Source organism: Phascolarctos cinereus, unplaced genomic scaffold, assembly GCF_003287225.1.
Source record: "Phascolarctos cinereus isolate Bilbo 61053 unplaced genomic scaffold, phaCin_HiC Scaffold_3;HRSCAF=262, whole genome shotgun sequence".
Lineage (NCBI taxonomy): Eukaryota > Metazoa > Chordata > Mammalia > Diprotodontia > Phascolarctidae > Phascolarctos > Phascolarctos cinereus.
Window position 1 is genome coordinate 257,146,148 of NW_027555736.1, and position 18,350 is coordinate 257,164,497.

General features: G+C 37.0%; 1 protein-coding gene across 8 annotated transcripts in view; it reads right to left on the reverse strand.

Moving 5' to 3' along the window:
- MTA1 (metastasis associated 1) overlaps nucleotides 1-18,350 on the reverse strand; it is a 212,526-nt gene that overhangs the window by 37,779 nt on the left and 156,397 nt on the right. For all 8 annotated transcript variants that reach the window (XM_020974878.2, XM_020974877.2, XM_020974875.2 and 5 more), the window contains 5 exons: nucleotides 12,414-12,602; nucleotides 8,898-8,972; nucleotides 7,303-7,361; nucleotides 889-1,004; nucleotides 183-334 (listed from right to left, as the gene is read on the reverse strand). In XM_020974878.2, the coding sequence (XP_020830537.1) occupies nucleotides 183-334; nucleotides 889-1,004; nucleotides 7,303-7,361; nucleotides 8,898-8,972; nucleotides 12,414-12,602 (591 nt within the window). The remainder of the gene's footprint in view (nucleotides 1-182; nucleotides 335-888; nucleotides 1,005-7,302; nucleotides 7,362-8,897; nucleotides 8,973-12,413; nucleotides 12,603-18,350) is intronic.

The following is an 18,350-nucleotide window of genomic DNA, read 5'->3' on the forward strand; positions in this document are numbered from 1 at the left end:
AAGGTTCCTTGCAACTTAAACACTCTACCCTTCTATGACTCTATTTGAGAACCTCTGAGTCCTAAAACCTCTTCAAGAATAACGAATTGCCGCACAGAAATGAGCCCCTGCCACATGCCAATCCAGCATCCTCGCCAATGGCAGAGTCACTGCTGTCACACACCTGTCTGCCCGCCACATACCATGTTGTTGCGGTTTGGTCCTGGTCTCTCACCATCTAATCGGGTTGGCATTTTCAAGCCACCATATTTCTTCCAGTATGTCCAGCAAGATGCACAGAGACGACACTGCATGTTAGGGGGACCCCAAGAATACCACTGGTAAGACTGTGTGGCTATGGATAACAAAGTTGAAAATATATATATTCTTAAGCGGAACTATTTCAAAGATCATTTACAAATTATCTATACCATCCCACAAAAAAAAAAATTATTGCCCTCAGGAAAACTAAACACTTAAAAACAAAAGGAGATTATGAACTGTTAGAAATGGAGTATTAGCATCATTCCTACTACTAAACAAGTTAAAGATTCAAAGACTCATCAGTCTCCTTGATATGTGAGCACCTAATATCAGGTTAATCCCTAATTAAGGCTTCCCACATTTGCAACCCAGGGTTTGCCTAACAGTAATTTCTTTAGGCTGTAATAAATTCAGATGTGCATATTTTCCCTCATTTTCGTTTCACCCTACCCTTTCCCCCCAGTAGATGACATTATGTCCTAATAATCTTTCCCTGTGATAAAAACAGAGAATAAACCAAATAACATATTTTTAAGAAGCTTGTTCTACAAAGGGGATAGGGGGTGGGGAGGAGGGTAGCTAAACCATCAGTTTATCATAGATAAGGTATGGCACTGGCTGATGCTATGTCTTTGAGGAACTTACCATAGCAGCTTTCACAGGCCCGACCGGCTCCTGGGCTCTGACCCTGTACTCCGGTGCCATTTACAACACCAGCCTTGGCATTATTTACATTAATCTGATTTGGATTTGGCTTGTTACTTTAAAAATAAAGACAAAACAGGAAGTCACTGGAGATGACATTTGATTTTCCGTTTAAATTCAGACACAACAGCTCTCAAACCTAACATATACTTTTCAAAATGTGACAACAAAATTTTAAAAAGCCCCCATCATTATACATGAAGGAAACTGGCTAACTACAGTTAGCCAATGCATATATACACATTCACCAAAACTGTTAAATAAAATAAAAATAACCCATAACTTTATAGCACACAAATGGTAAGATAAAGGAAAATCTACTGAAACTAACACAAAAAGAAAAAATGTACTCCCAAATTCACATCAGCTATCCACAAGATTTAAAATTTAGTTTCATTTCCTTCATTACCATAAAACTAAAGGCACAGGGATTTTACATATCACTCCTTAAATTATTAACTAACTATGTGCCAGGTACAGGAAACAGGAAACAAAAACAAGACAGTACCTGCGCTCAAGAAATGTATATTCTAATGGGGGAAACAACAGGCACTGATTATTTATTTTTGTGCAGACTCAATACAGGAACTCCTACCTCTCTATCCCTTACTTAAGTCTTCAAACTGTATATCCATAAGAGTAACCTCTATTCTTTGATCTGTACAGTCTAGATCATATCCTGTCTGCCAATCCAGAACCATAACCTTTCTCACACTGGGATTAAAATTCACCTCCTACAAGACACTATTTCTGATAAGCTGCATCTTGTTTAAGGATTCAACAGCTTTTGGGGTAGCTAGGTGGTCAGTGGACAGAGCACCAGGATAAAACCTCCAGTTCAAATCTGGCTTCTGATGCTTCTTAGCTGTATAACCCTGGATAAGTCACTCAATCTCTTTTTTTACCTCAGTTTATTCATCTGTAAAATGGGGATAATAATAGCACCTACCTCCCAGGGTTGTTGTGAGAATCAATGAAATAATAATTATAAAGACTGCATGCACACCGCATGGCACAAAGTAAACTACATAAACGTTAGCCATTATTATTAACACCACAATAAATTCTGAATGACTACAAGATCTTAATATTAAGGAAAACACAGAAAAGATAAGTAGATCATATACTTTTCATAGCTATGGAGTAACCAAACTCGGGAAAGAAGTGATAATATGATAAAACGGATAATTTCAATTATATAAAACTGAAAAGCCTTTGCATGAAAAAAATTACTGCAACTGTGATTATGGATTTGGTTGAGTGAGGAAAAGCATTTGTATTAAATATCTCTGAGAAGGGCTGGATATTCAAAATATACAGATAACAGAAATACAACAAACAAAAAGATATTTCCCAATACAGAAGTGAGAAAAAGATATGTAAACTAGTAACAACCATACTTTAGAAATGTTACAAATCATTAAAATTAAGAGATATGCAAATCAAAGTAACTCAAAGATTTCATCTCTCACCCAGCAAACTGACAAAGACATCAAAAGTTGATGTTGGAAGGATTTTGGAAAGACAAGTATATCAATGAACTGCTAGTGGAGCTCTGTACTAGCCTAATCATTAAGGAAAGCAATATGGAATTATGTGATGAAAGCCACTAAAATGTCCATATATATTCTGAAGGTTTCCCACCGCTGACCCTGCATAAGGCATTTGCCCTCAAGGAAGTTAAGGACAAAAAGAAACACCTCACACAAACACCAAAATAATTACAGGAGGACACTTTATGTGGTAGAAACAATTAGAAAAAAAGTAGATATTCATTGACTGAGGATCATGCTTTACTACCCCTCCCACACTGTGAGTTAGAGGCAAACTGGTCTTTTTTCCTAACTCCTGAGCCAACTCAATTGGCTGGTTTCCATGTCTAGAATACACTATACCTTTCTTGATCCCAACTGCTAGTGCTCTTCCTTCCCTCCCTTTACCCCTGCCAATAATCCTGCATTTAACTACTTTTTAAATATATGTATTATTTTATGCTACATATTTACATCTGTATTTGTCACCCTCTTTAGAATGTAAGCTCATTGTCAGTAGGGATTATTTGATTCTTTGTACTTATAACCCCAGACGTAGCATGCTGTCTTGCACAAAGGACAAGCTTAATAAATACCTGCTAAAGAATATCAAGGCAATGGGGCAGCGAGGTGGCACAGTAGATAGAGCATCGGCCCTGGCGCCGAGAGGACCTGAGTTCAAATTCAGCCTCAGACACATAACACCCTCCAGCCGTGTGACTCTAGGCAAGTCACTTAATCCCAATTGCCTCCTCACTACCCCACCCCCCCAAAAAAAAGAAAAAAAAAAGAAAGAAAAAGAATATCAAGGCAATTAATTTTAACCAGTGGAAAGGAAGGGGGCCCAACAGTAGCAGATCTTAAATGGTAATCAAAAAACTTGGTACTGGTTAACAAATGACAGGGAAAACTAATCAGGCACATATAGAGAAGCAGATGACTATAGCAGTCTCATAGTTGATAAATCCCAAAATCCTAACTACTGGGGCAAGAACTATCTGAGAAAAAATCTGTGGGGAAAATTGGAATACAGTTTGGCAGAAACTAGATATAGAGTAACACCTCATATCATATGCCAAGATAAGCTCCAAATGGGAACCTAAGGGTGAGGGCCTAAACAAATTAGAGGAGCAAGGAAGAAATTACCTGTCATTTCTATAGATGAAGTAAGAGGTTCATGACCAAACAAGAAACAGGCTTACGGAAGGTAAAGTAAAACTAATGCAGCTAAAATTAGAAGAGAAGCAGGTATGTAGGAAAAAAAAATCTTTGCATCAAGTTTCTCTGATGCATGTCTCATTTCTAAGATATACAGGAAACTAATTAAAATTCACAAAAATAAGAGCCATTCCCCACTCAATAAACAAATAGTCAAAGGATATGAATAGGCAGTTTTGAAGGCAAGAAATATAAGCTATCAATAGCCATATGAAAAATGTTCCATAATACTAATAATTAGAGAGAAGCCAATGAAAATAATCCTGAGATTCCAACTCACACTCTGGCAAAGTTGATAAGAAAAAAAATTCAATGGCAAATGCTGGTGGGGCTGTGGAAAACAAGCGTGTGAATGGACTGTTGGTCGAGCTTTGAACTGTCAGTCTAGCCATTCTGGAAAGCAATTTGGAACCATGCTCAAAAAGCAATTGAAATTTGCATAACCTTTGACGAAGCAGTAGTCCTAACCAGGTATATACTCGTAGACAAAGAGGAAAAGGACATCCACACGTATAAAAATATTTATAGCTATTCTTGGCAAAAAATTGGAAACAGTGCCCATCAATTGGGGGAATGGATAAAGAAGTTATGGTAAATGAATGTAGGGGGACTACTATTGTGCTATACAAAATGATAAAGTGGATGATCTCAGAAAAACTGAAAGTTTTTATGTGAAGATTTATATGAACTGATGCAAAGTATAGTGAACAGAGCTAGCACAATTTATATAATAATACCGTAAAGACAAACTATCCTGAATGGTTTAGCTATTCTGATAAATACAATGACTGAAGATAATTCAAAGGACTTAATGATGAGAAATGCTATCTGCTTCCAGAGAAAGAACTAATGGAACATGAATGCAGAAGCAAAATTTTTTTCATTTTATTTTTCTTGCTTTTTTTTTTTTTGCAACATGGCTAACATATAAATATGTTTTGCATGATTTCACATGTATGATTGATATCACATTTCTTGCCTTCACAATGAATGGAAGAGGGGTGCGAAGGAAAGAAATCAGAACTCAAATTTTTTTTAAAAGAATACTAAAAATAAATAATGAATTTTTGTAAAAGAAAAAGACAAACTATTTTCAAATACTTAGGAACTGTGATCAACACAATGACAAACCATAATTCCAGAGGGCTGACAGTGAAACATGCTAGCTACCTTCTCATCACATGGTGACAGACCCAGAGTACAGACTTGAGACATTTTTTGGGATATGCACAATGAAACAACTTATGGAACACAGGTTTTGTTTTTCTTGCTTCCTCAATGGGGCTCAGGATGGGGAAGGTGGGGGGGGGGGGGAAGGATCTTCATGAAACTAAACCAAAATTTTAAAAATACTTACTGATTTGCTGAAGTGCTAAACAAAATGTGTTATTATCAGTGTTCTGTAAGAAACAATGAATATGATGGATAGATAAAGAAGCATGGGAACACTTAAACAGATGCAAAGTGATGCTCATGTAAGCAGAACCAGGAAAAATATTATGCACAATCACTACAACAATGTAAATGAGAAGAACAGCAACAACAAACCCAAACTGAAAAATGTGAAATTATACTGACCAAACACGGCCTCAAAGAAGAGATACGAGATGATGCTTATCCCCACTGTGAAGAAGTAGAGGAACACGGCTGTCAAACAGCACATATAACAAACCTTTGGATATGTTGGTTTTGCTGAAAATCAGTTTCCCTTCCTCTTTTTTATTATTTATTATAAGGTGTGGCTCTCTCAGAGGGGGAAAAATATGGTACTGAATTGCCTTTCTGGAGGCAAACTGAGTTAATTGTCTTTCATTCTTCATGAGAACTGAAGTGAACAACTATATTCTGTGAAGACATTACTGAGAAAAAATTTTGAGAGACATGGAGAAACTTGAACTGCCATCCTGAGGTGAATTCAACTGAGAAGAGATAAACAATGAATTGACATTTCTGAGAATTAAGTTAAACGTCATTCTCAGAGGAATTAAGTTAACTACATTCTGAAGAGAAGTGAATTGTGGATTGTGGTTCAAAAGTTTTGGAAAAACCAGATATAGTCAGTCACTAGGTTAGAGAAGTCTAGTCATTAATTTCCTTCCCTTGATATTCCAGAACACAAAGGAAATTCTGGCTGTGAGTCTCTTCACAGTCAAAACACTGTTTAAATAGTTATCTATATTTTTGTGGTGTTTGTTAATATTATATGGCCAGCAATACTGATGTGGTTAAGCCTATGAAAGGAGTACTGTAGGGGAGAAGGAGTTAGGTTGAGATTGTGACGAATGATAGTTTCCCCAGTTTTATAGCAATGGAAGCTCTGAACTTATTATGTAATGAGAAATTTTTCACTATGAGCAATTTCTGAGGTAATTTAATATTATACTTACAAGACAGCCTTTGAACTTGGTCAGAAAAAGATAAACGATAAGATAATGAACCAGTAGCAGACTAAGAAGTTAGTGCTTTAGAATTATCTCTTCTAGAGCTATGTGGAGAATATGTTGGAAATGGGAGGCACAAAAAGCTGGGAACCTAATTAAGAAGGTATTACCATAGTAAGGGATGTTGAGGGCCTACCTGAATCAAGCTGGTGAATGGAAAAAAAAAAGAGGATGAATATGAAACATATCCTGGAGATAGAATCAATTATTTAGTCATTTTTCTGTCACGTCCAACACTTTGTGAGCACTTATGGGACTTTCTTGGCAAAGATACTGGTTTGACACTTCCTTCTCCAGCTCATTTTACAGATGGGGAAACTGAGACAAATAAGGGTTAAGTGATTTGCCCAGGGTAACACAGCTAGTATGCGTCTGAGGCTAGATCTGAACTCAGGAAGATGAGTCTTTCTGACTCTAGGCCCAGCATTCTATCTACTGAATCAAAAGGCAATGACAACTAACTCACTGGATGTGAGAGGTGAAGAAGACTAAAGAACTGAGGATAATAACGAAATTGTGAACCTGTGTGGTCCACAAGAATGATGGTTGGTACCTTTGGCCAAAAAACAAACAAACGAACAAAATCAACCCCCCCCGAAAAAAAAACAAAAACAAAACATACAAACATAGTAAGTGATAGGTTTTGGGGAAAAGATAATGAGTGGATTCTCAGACTAGAGATGCAGTAGAAGGAACTAAGGATCACTAGCATGATGTCAACATATTTATTTTATGTCCTAACATTTCCCAAAAAGGAAAAAACAAGACTCTTATCTCTAAAATGAATCTTGAGGGGGCCAAATGGAAAGGATTGATCTAACCCCCTAGTCCCTGGAAATATTTGGGTATTCAGGCAGACATGATGTCAAAAGAATTGAGGTCACAGAGTTAAAGTATTAATTTGGCTCCCCTTGGCCCAAAGTTTTCTTTTGTTGACTCATACAAACTGTAAAAGGCTGACTCTAGAGAATAAATAAGAAAACACACACTACTTTTGATGTCTTAGGAAGGTCAGGGAAAAGGAAAAGCAGAAAAGAACATTTAGCAAGGATTTTGGCAACACAATACTGTCAATAAGCACACTGTTTGCTCACTAAATAGCTTTCTATGTGCCCCTTCCCCAGGATTTTGAGAATAATGTACTGTATGACAATGCCACTTACTAGTTAGGTATATACACTTGCTTTAACTTGCTTTCTGCTTCAGCTGCCTTCAACCGCTTCTGCAAATAGAGACAAAAAGACAAAGGGTCAGAGACATCTGTTTAAGAAACACAGTCTAGCATAGAAGGGCAGTACTATATGAACTATTACTAAAGGGAAGTGTAGCTACGACTTCAGGAGTGAGAAGAAGAAAATGTGGTTCTTTTGTCCTGATGAAAGAAATGGGTTTAGGTATGGTCTTTGTTAAGATGCTTTCACAGGAAAAAAAGAGTTCTCCCTAAAGGTTAAAGGTCTCTCAGGAATTCTTTCAGATCTCTACTAAGACAAAGCTAAGCTTGCGCTCTCTCTCTCTCTCTCTCTCTCTCTCTGTATGTATATATATGTATATGTACACACACACACATACACACACACACACACACAGAGAATAATTTGCTATCTGAGATGCCTTTAAATTTAAATTATTTCTCTACTTATCTCTTCTGATTTACCAAATTCTTATACTGTTAAGTCAAATTGCAGTCAAATTCTTATGAGTTCATGATAAATAAAAGCCAGAACAAAGATAAATAACTTTTAGACAAAAGTCATAGCAAACTAGGATCATTTTCAATCATGTGTGATGTACCTGGCAAAAGTTACTTAGCCTAGAGCCTCAGAATAAGGACTAAAGGTTTGTCCTTAATACTTTCTCTTTATCAGTTTCAATGTAATTCCACCCCTTTCCTAAAGTCAGATTTCTTTTCTCAGTGGGCAGCTACCATGACTCCCTAATGTGGATACATATACACCATTCCCAAAAGGACACAAGAACAAGAGTTAATCTAAAAAGCTTCCAGCAAGATAAGAGGAACTCAAATAACAGCAGCCAATTATAGTTCACTCACACCTCAGTGTAAGTATATGTAACATTGCATAAATTTTTAGATTTATTTTTAAAAATTTATTTGAAAACAAGAAAAGGAAAAATAAAGCATTTTACACAACTCTCATTTTCCTCTTAGTTTTCTTCCTACTCTCTCTTAAACATATACACATTTTATCCAAGCTTTGAAGACTTATTCCAAGTGACAAAGAACAGGCAGACCTCTGCACTCATCTGTGTAAATGGGATCCCTTATATGCAAACAGCTACATAGCTAAAGTGTTTTTATAACTGGTAAGGAAAGTTTTTGCTTTAAACAGGGTAGGAAAGGTAGGCATATGTGTAATTAATGTCAGAGAATGCGTGTATGAAAGCATACAACTGAAACTCATCAGGGATTTTAAGGCCCTGACATTTTCACATCCCTCACACCCAGGGAAGTTAAGTGGGAAGTGTCTTATCGTGAAAGAAAAAGGGAGAGACAGGAGACTGGGTATGTATGGGTAATGAAAAGTACCAAAGCCAAAAAAGTGAAAAGCCCTGGAGCCAACAATGGGCACACACCTAATACACCGTAAAAGCATCCTAAGGAGTTTCAGGGAAGGGAAATTCCTCAGGCGTGGAGGAAACAGCAGTAAATCCACAAGGGAAGTAATACTTTTCACTTAAAAGAGCATAACTCTTTCGAGGAAACACAACAGATTATATTTGGAAGCCAAAGAGTTCTCACCTGTTGAACATATCTGTCTGTTGTTTTCCACATGTAATAATATTCAATGATGCTGGTTAAGGACTTCCATGGAAGCTGGGAACATGCAAAGAGAACATCTGTCATCAATCAAGGTGAAAGTTGGTGTGGTTAACTCAGTAGCATACTTTCTGTACGTCATAGCCCATGACACCAAAGTAGAGAACAAGAAGAATCTCAGTTATTGTCCTGGAGATATTAGTTTATTGGGGATACAGGACACTCACAAAGTCTAACACTCAAAAACAAAAAGGAATCTGAATTATCATATAAAGGACTCTCTAGAAGGAGAATCAGCTATCTCCTGAAGCAGCCCATTATTCTGCTTTTGGACAGCTCTAATTGGTTGGGAAGTTTTCTCCTGAAATTAAGTCAAAATTTGCTTCTTTAAAACTCTACCTCTTACTTGTGGTTCTGCCCTCTGAAATCAAGAGAAAAGTCTAAATCAGTCCTTCAAATACTCAGAAACATCTATCTTGCACATCTTAAATTTTCCCTTCTCTAGGATAAACATTCTCCATTTCCTTCTATTTTCAAATAACATATCTAGTAAATGCCTTGTACCCTCCTCTTGTGATGCTCCAGCTTCTACTTCTAGTTTCAGTTGGAGAAAGACTTTGAAAAGAAACACTTGAGATGAAAAAGAAGAGTGAAAAGTGCTTCCCAAATTCTCCTTGAAGCTTCTATGAGAAATGAAGGAGGGGAAACTGGACTGAGTAGATCAAGAGTGATTAAAGGATAAGAACCTGAAGAGAAAGACTCAAGAAGAGGCAAAGACAAGACAAGAAAAAAAAAAGTAAGTGGAAGAAGTTAAAGGGCAAAGCAAATTATGTAGCAGAAAGAGTTAAGATATTTTAGATCCAAGTCAGGCCTAAAGGCTCAGAGGCAGACTGAGACAGACTGCAGCAAGTACCTGGGGATAGTTAGGTTAGGTGGGAAAAGGTGGCTATTTCTTCGTGGAGAGGCTCGAAGTTTCTAATAAACAGTTTTACCATCTGAAAGGCAAGTAGGTGGGTCTACAATACCTGAGACCAGAGTAATACAATTCACATTACTCCTGTGGATGTAATGACTTCTACTCTTAGGTGTACAACAGTCTGGTATCAGGTAAAGTCCAAAAATGGGCAACCGTTCCCACATTAGATGCACAATTATGGATACAACACAGTACGTGGAATTTGGAGAAACAGACATTAGGTAGAAACATTTAGAGAAATGGCTTTGCGGCTCATCTTTGTGTGGTACAGAGAAGACTGTATCTTTGAGGTCAGAGTATTTATCATTGATATGTGTTTTCTATTTGATTAAGACAAATGACTTTCCTAGGGTCACAAAGATACTAGGGTAGCAACTCAAATCCTCTGACTACAAACCCAGTGCTCTTTCCACCACACGCTGTTTGTAACCCAACTGTTTTGTATACCAGTTTCTACTGAATATAAAAGATAGATCCAACAGTTTATTTTCTGTACAGTGCACACAGGGAAGGAATTCCCTAGAGCCTCAATCCTAATGAAATGCAAGCACCTGGAGCCACTAACCATTTTCAAATGCAGAGTTACTATAACACTAGGGTCAGGGACCAAGGTCAAAAAGACAAACAAGGGCAGAGGAAATACCTCAGAGAAGCAAATCATATTCATTTACTCAAAAAGGCTGCAGTGGAAATGTGGATAGGTCACACTGAAAGCTTCACTTGTATCACTCTAATTTACTGTTCCATTAACATCTTACTCTTAAGCTGAAAACACTACTGATCTGAATTCTAAACTACATTATGACCTTTCTGTCTGGGTCAAATGTACAAATTCCACACGAAGGAAATGAGAGGAAAATAAACGTCAAAGTTTTTATAATGACATTTATTTCTGGTTCAAAAGGGGAAGAAATTTACAAAAGAAAAGTTCATGTTGTAATGAAAAAAGAATAGCATTTGAGGTGAGAATAATGGGACAACAACCTAACATTGGGGAATGTGTCAGGAGTGGGGGCGGGGGGGAAAAGAGGAGGAGGAGGGAGATGGAGACAGGCTGGGAGTGGGGGAGAGGGAATGAGAATGTGTTAGGGAACTATATGTACGATTTCAAAATATCTTCTTAAAAAACTTTATTTATTTTTGGTTTTCAGCATTCGCTTCCATACGATTTTGAGTTCCAAATTTTCTCCCCATCTCTTCCCTACTCCCACCCCAAGATGGCGTGCAATTTGATATAGGCTTCACATACACATTCATATTGAACCTATTTTCACATTCCCCATGTTATAAAGAAGAACAATGGAAGAAACTACAAGAACGAAGAAGTAAACCAAAAAAAAAGAAGAAAAGAGGGAGAGCAAATAATATGTTTCAGTCTGCATTCAGACTCCATAGTTCTTTTCTGGATGTGGACAGCATTTTCCATCATGGGTCCTTTGGAGTTGTCTTGGATCCTCACATTGCTAAGAAGAGATGTTTCTTATCAAGTTAGTCATCACACAATGTGGCTGTTACTGTGTACAATGTTCTCCTGGTTCTGCTCACTTCACTCAGCATCAGTTCATTCAAGTCTTTCCAGGTTTTTCTGAAGTCTGCCTGCTCATCACTTCTTATAGCACAATAGCATTCAATTACATTCATATAGGATAACTTGTTCAGCCATTCCCCAACTGATTCCCCCTCAATTTCCAATTCTTTGCCACCACAAAAAGAGCTGCTATAAATATTTTTCTATATATGGGTCCTTTTCTCATTTGTATGATCTGTCTGGGATACAGGTCTAGAAGTGGTATTGCTATGTCAAAGGTATGCACATTTTTATAGCCCTTTGGGCATAGTTCCAAATTGTTCTCCAGAATGGTTGGATCTGTTCACAACTCCACCAACAATGCATTAATATTCGAATTTTCCCACATCTCCTCCAGCATTTATAATTTTCCTGTTTTGTCATGTCAGCCAATCTAACAGGTGTGATGTTTTGATTTGACTGATTTTTTATTGATCAGTGGTTTTGATTTGCATTTCTCTAATCAATAGTGATTTAAAGCATTTTTTTCATATGCCTATAGATAGCTTTAATTTCTCCATCTGAAAACTGACTGTTCATATCCTTTGACCATTTTCAAAATAACTTTCAAGAAGGAGAGGCTAGAAAAATCTTGAGAGGTAATGTAACACTTTTGAAATTAACTGAATTAAAATCTTGCCTTATAGCTTATGATCATGGGCAAGTCAAAAACTCTCAGTCTCAATTACTTCATCTGTAAAATATGTATGGTGCTTGTACTGCTTCGAGGAAAGTGCTCTGCAAATCTAATAGTATTCCAGAATCTTCCACTTTCCTTTTCCATTATCATCCTGATGCTGATTAAGGTAAAACACAGCCAACTGATTACCCTTTCCTTAACTGTATTTGACTACAGATTCCTTTCCCTATGCTTTGGCCAAATAGTAAAAATCCCTCAGTCACACACTCACTTAATCTAAAGACAAACCATAACCATCATTGTGAAAATACTTACAAAATCTTGCTGAATGTCAGTGAAATCTTTTCCATATTTTTCTAGGGCTTCCTCAAAGAGATTGGCCTCTGAAGCTGACCACTCTTCCATTTCATCTCGGCAAAGAACTGGACCACCCTGAGGCACCAGAGCAGAAATAGCCTTGGAAATATCGTAGATGTTTTTGTGCAAAGTATCCATTGCATGAAACTAAAGGAAGAGCAACAAAGGAGTTTGTTCATTAGTTCAAGGATCATGTTCAAAAGGAAATTTGACATATAAAAGGGAGGTAGAAGGACTCTCCAATTTCTATTACTGGGGAGCCAACTCCTCAGAAGACACTATGTTGTTACACAGAAATGCTGAGATAGAAGTGACAGTGGAGAGCAGCTTATCAATGACTCTCAATTTACAAAAACTGAGATTCAGGGATGGGAAGTAGCCTACAGCAGTAGGTACAGCAAAGAGATGGCAAGACATCTAAGGTTGTCCTGGAAGAGGGGGAAATTTAAGTGTAAGCCAAAGACCTGCTGAAGGATGCCAGTAGCTGGAAGATTATTAATAAAAGTTGGTTAAATTGAAATGATGTGAATAGGGAAGCACACAGGTTCATGCAAGGAAGGGGCAGACCTGCTGACAATCATTTAATAGGGAAAGAGAGAAAGATTTAAACTTGATTTAAAGAAAAATCCCTACCAATCTGAGCCAACCAAAAGTATAACAAATCACTCTTTAAAAAAGTACTGTGTTTCTAATATTTGGTCTTTGGGAAAGTCACTTGACCATCATGGGTCTCAGTTTGTATATCTGTAAAAGGAGAAGTTAGACTGGTTAACTTCTAGCTCTAAATCTATGATTACGGATTCTTGATCAGTTACAAAATGGATTAAAGCACTGAGGGTCCAAGCTTTGAGATTCTGAGACCACTGTTACTTTGAGTAGATGACATTTTTTATTCTATGAATCATGACATTAAAAGTCACTGCTGGCATTTCTATTCTGGCCCAGTTCAGTGATTCAGGCTCAATAGTAAGAAAAATGTGTTTTAGGTACTTGAAAAAACTAACAAAGGATTAAAGAATACTTAAAAAAAAAAAGAGAATATAGAATGTTTCTCCCCTCTAATTCCCTCTCTAGTCTCCAAGTCGGAAACTCAAGAAGATGACCCCAAAACAGCCAGAGATTAGAAATAACTTCAGAAGAAAATTTCCCCTGGGGATGGGTCTCATATTTCAAGTGACAAAACTTTACCTGCTGCTGAGACTACCGACCAGTGTATAGAGCACTGGGCAAGGCTACCCATTGAAAAGAGTGAAGTAAGGACAGAGGGGACAAGGGTAAAGGTGCAAAAGAAAAGAAAGGAAGGGCCCAAACACATCCCTCCCATAATGAACAGAACCCAGCTGCTTCTTCCCAATAGCAGTACAATCCACACAAACCCAGCACAATTTCCCTAAAGCACATTCAGAAAGATACTTATATATTTTTAAGGGAAGCCAAGACCAAAAGACATTCCCTCCTGCACAGAACTTCAAAGCAGGACGGTGACATTTTTATGACGTTACAATGACCTCTTCTTCCACTAGCTACAGAAGTAGAAATCAAAGTCAACTAGGATTCGAACCTAGGATATGATAATGCTGGTGCTGGAAAGCACCTTAGTTATTTTTAGTTCAGTTCCTTTATTTTATAATTAAGAATGAAACCAAAGAAGGAAATTAATTGGCTTCTTTGAGGCCATGACACTGAGCAGTAGAATTTAAGTATTCTTACTGACAGGTTAAGCTCTATGAATTCAGACCCAAGGCAGGAATAAGAATGTTGGGATGCTTTAAGAGAAGACTCATCTAAATAACAAATTATATTATTGCTTTCCTAAAGGTTCTGTTTTTCTTCTCCTGCCTGCCCCTTCTCCACCAAATAATTCCACAAGAAAAGCAGAATTGGGTATTTGGCAGCAACCCCTCTTATCAGAAATAGGGCCTGAGCTTAGAGGAAAAGGCCTTGAGTCCAAATCCTGGCCCTGCAAGTTATTAGGTGTCTGATAAATGGTTTAATTTCTCTTGATCTAGTTTTATCATATGTAAAATAAGGGAGTTTATATTAAGTGAACTCTAAATTCTGTGCTAGTTATAAATCCATTATTCTATAACCTCTACCTTCAACTTTAATAATTCATTTGTGCATGTCTTATTTTATTCTGCTTATAAGTAAAAACAAGGATTTTGTAGTCTTGCTAGGGACCAGGGCTCATTTAGCATTTTCCCATGTAGTCAGACGAAAGAGTATATTTTGATAGTTTGTTTCCCTTATGTGTAAACTGGGGATAATATTTGCACTATCTATCTCTTCGGGTTGTTGTAAGGAAAAAGTTTTTTTTTTTCAGAGTGCTAAAATCTCTTTCCTCACAACAACCCAAAGACATAGGTAGTACAAATATTATCCCCAATTTACACATGAGGGAAACAAAAACTCTAAAGACACTAGTAAATACATCAGATGGGATTATATACCAAGATCTCCTAATCTTATATCCTGACAAAATACAGTCAGTTTTGTTATAATATAACATATGCATTGCTAAAAAAAATCATTAGTGCTATGTAAAATTATGCAATAAAAACTATAGGGCTTATGAGAAAAATGGAGTTAGTGGCACAACACTAAAAAATGTAATAAAAACTATTAGGGAAGGGAAGGGGGGTGGGGATGGGAAGGAGAATAAGCATTTATATAGCTTCTACAATGTGTCTGGGAACTTAGCTAAGTGCTTTTACAAATATTATCTCATTTGATCAGTTTTACACATGTTAAATGGTTAATAAATCTATACTACAAGAAACAGTGTTGGCATCTGTGGCCTTGAGTTGCTGCTTGTCCTGCATCCTGAATCCTACAGGGCTTGAGGCAGAGAAAGTTGCTGTAGGCAAGAGGACAACCTAGGTGGGCCCCAATCCTGGGGCCAAGCACTTGAATTATGGTGAGAGGTGGGGGAGAAGGTTGGGATAGGGTATTATTCTGCCCATAGCTCCTACTACACTAGAGGACATACAACAAATATGGTACTTTACCCTGAAATAGACCTGAAGTTTGGTTGTGGAATTGGGCATCAGAAGGGCTGCAGCTTGTGAGTTACTGTAAAGTGGTACAATTTTTGCATTCTCCCCTTATTTCTCGCAGAAGAAATGGCGCATAAGCAAACAAAATTCGCATTATGCTCAAATCATTCCCTAATATATCAATCATTCATGCCTTCAAAATAAGCATTGTAGCAAAACTGACTATATAGTCACTACCTACTGTACACTCAGCAACCATAATGACTTCCCAATAAAGGAGATCCTCATTAAGCAATGTTCTATAACCTTTTCAGAACTTAATCATACTCTGCCTTGTACTATAATTCTGAGCTCATATTTTATACACGAATTTAATACCCCTAAGTATATTCTCTCTCTTCCTCTCTATCCTGAAGAGAGGTAAGGCTAGGGGTAGTGCTAGTGGTATTTTTCCTCAAAGGACTCCCATTTTCTCTCATTCTTCTGGCAGCATCCATTTGCTCTGCACTGGCCTATGGAAATAATGTTACCTTCATTTATCTAGTGTATTCTGAGTCCTACCTTCAGATATGGTGAGCCTTACCCAAGCACTCTAGGATTTTCTACCTTATTTACTAGAATAAATGGGGATGGCACCATTCATTCATTCAACAATCATTTCTACACCAAACTTCCAAGGGGATACTTTACAGAGCTAGACAAAACAATGATGAATTTTAAAAATCCACAATAATAAAGGAAGCAATGAAAAAATGTAGGCTGGACAGAACTTCTAGAACACCAACAATATCATAAAGTAATAATGATGAAAATTATTTGGTAGTGCCTAAAAAAAAAGGAAAGCACAATAATGGAACAGAGCAGATGAAGAATAAAAAAAAATTGGGGGGCCAGCTAAGTGGCACAGTGGAGAGAGCACCGGCCCTGAAGTCAGGAAGACCTGAGTTCAAATCCAGCCTCAGATCAAACATCTGACACTTACTAGCTGTGTGAGCCTCGGCCAGTCACTTAACCCCAATTGTCTTAAAAAAAAACTGAATCAATTATGGTATGTATGATAAACCCCCATAACGTTTAAGAAAAACCCCCTATTTGAAGCTAGAAAGTAGCCTGACAGAAATTAGGTTTAGAACATGGATGCTGACCCGAATATTAAAAGTCATACCATAAAGAAAATTACAAGGAAAAAATAATGAAATATCTTTCACATCTATGACTAAGAGGTAAATTCTTTAACAAAGGTTAGAGGTGATCACACAAACATACACACACACACACAAAGAAAATTTTGGTATATGAAATATAAAAGCATTGGCATAAAACAAAATGCAACCAATATTAGAAGGAAAGAGATCAACTAGAAAAAACTATCAAATATTTTTGATATCCAGGCTATATAGAAAAACAAAAATATGAAATCAAAAGTTATCCCCATAATAAGGAGCCAGAGGACATGAACAAATAGCTCTCAAAAGAATAGCAAACTGTTAAAAACTATATGAAAGAATGCTCCAAATCACTAATAATAACATGAAATTTAAATAAAATTAGGGGCACCTAGGTGGCACAGTGGATAGAGCACCAGCCCTGAAGTCATGAGGACCTGAGTTCAAATCCGGCCTCAGACCAAACACTTGACATGTACTAGCTGTGTGACCTTGGGCAAGTCACTTAACCCTGATTGCCTCACTTAAAAAAAAATTTAAATAAAATTGAGTGTTTCACTTCACACTTAGTAACTGGACAGAGATAATTAAAAAAATGGAAACAGTCAGCTAATGTTGGTGAGACTGCTGAAACACAGGCACACTAATGCACTGTTGGTGGAGTTATAAACTGGTTCACTCCTATAGGAAAGCAATTTGGAATTAAGTAAATGGAGTAATTAAAATGTCCATGCTAGGTCACTGATAAAAAAGAAAGCTCCACTTATTCATAGTGGCTACTTTGAGTAGAAGGAATTGGAAACAAACCCGATACCCAACAATTAAGAGAGGGCTAAACTAATTGTGCCACATTACCTTAATGGAATATAACTACTGTAAGAAATGATGAATATGAACACAGAGAAGAAACTGAACTAGTTCATATGAACTAGTTCAAAGTGAAGTAAGCGGAATAGTTACAACAAAAACAATACACACAATGACTACAATAATGCAAACAAAAAGAATACCAACAAATCAATTAAAACTGAATGCTGGAGAATTATACTGATCAAGCTAGTCTCTAAAGATGAGATATGAGAAAGCACTTCACTTAATTTACTGATGAGGTCAGGGACTATATGTATGAAAAACGAAAGATGCCAAACTTTTTTGATACATTGGTTAATTTTGTTTAGATGTATTTGTCCGAACTGCTTTTTTTCTCCCCTCTTTTTTCACTCTTGTAAAGAATATTTAATGGGAGTCTGAAGTCAAGGGGAAAGGAGAGAAGCATACACTGGGAAATGTTGGTGACAAAAACAAAGGTATAGATAAAAGTTTACACTTTAAAAGTATTTATCATGTCTTAGGCACTGTGGCAATGCTGGGGATACAAAGACAAAAATCAAATAGTCCCTGCACTCAATAAAGCTACATGAACAAGGGGAAAAAATGTAAAAAGAAAATTAAATACAAAATATATTCAAAGTAATTTCCACATGAAGGACAATACCAAATGTTAGGTATTTGAACAGAAGTTTGACAAAAGCTAGGGAAAGCTAGGTAACACATTCCAGGTATACTAGACAGCTTGTGCAAAAGCAAATGGTTTCCTGGCAAGGATGGCTGCATAGAAAGGGGCAGACTGCTCAGCTTGCATATATTCACTCCATTAAAAACCTGAAATTTGCACCAGATCAAATAAGAGCCAAGAAATTCCAAAAGAACTACAGTAAGTGAATTCTGCCTGC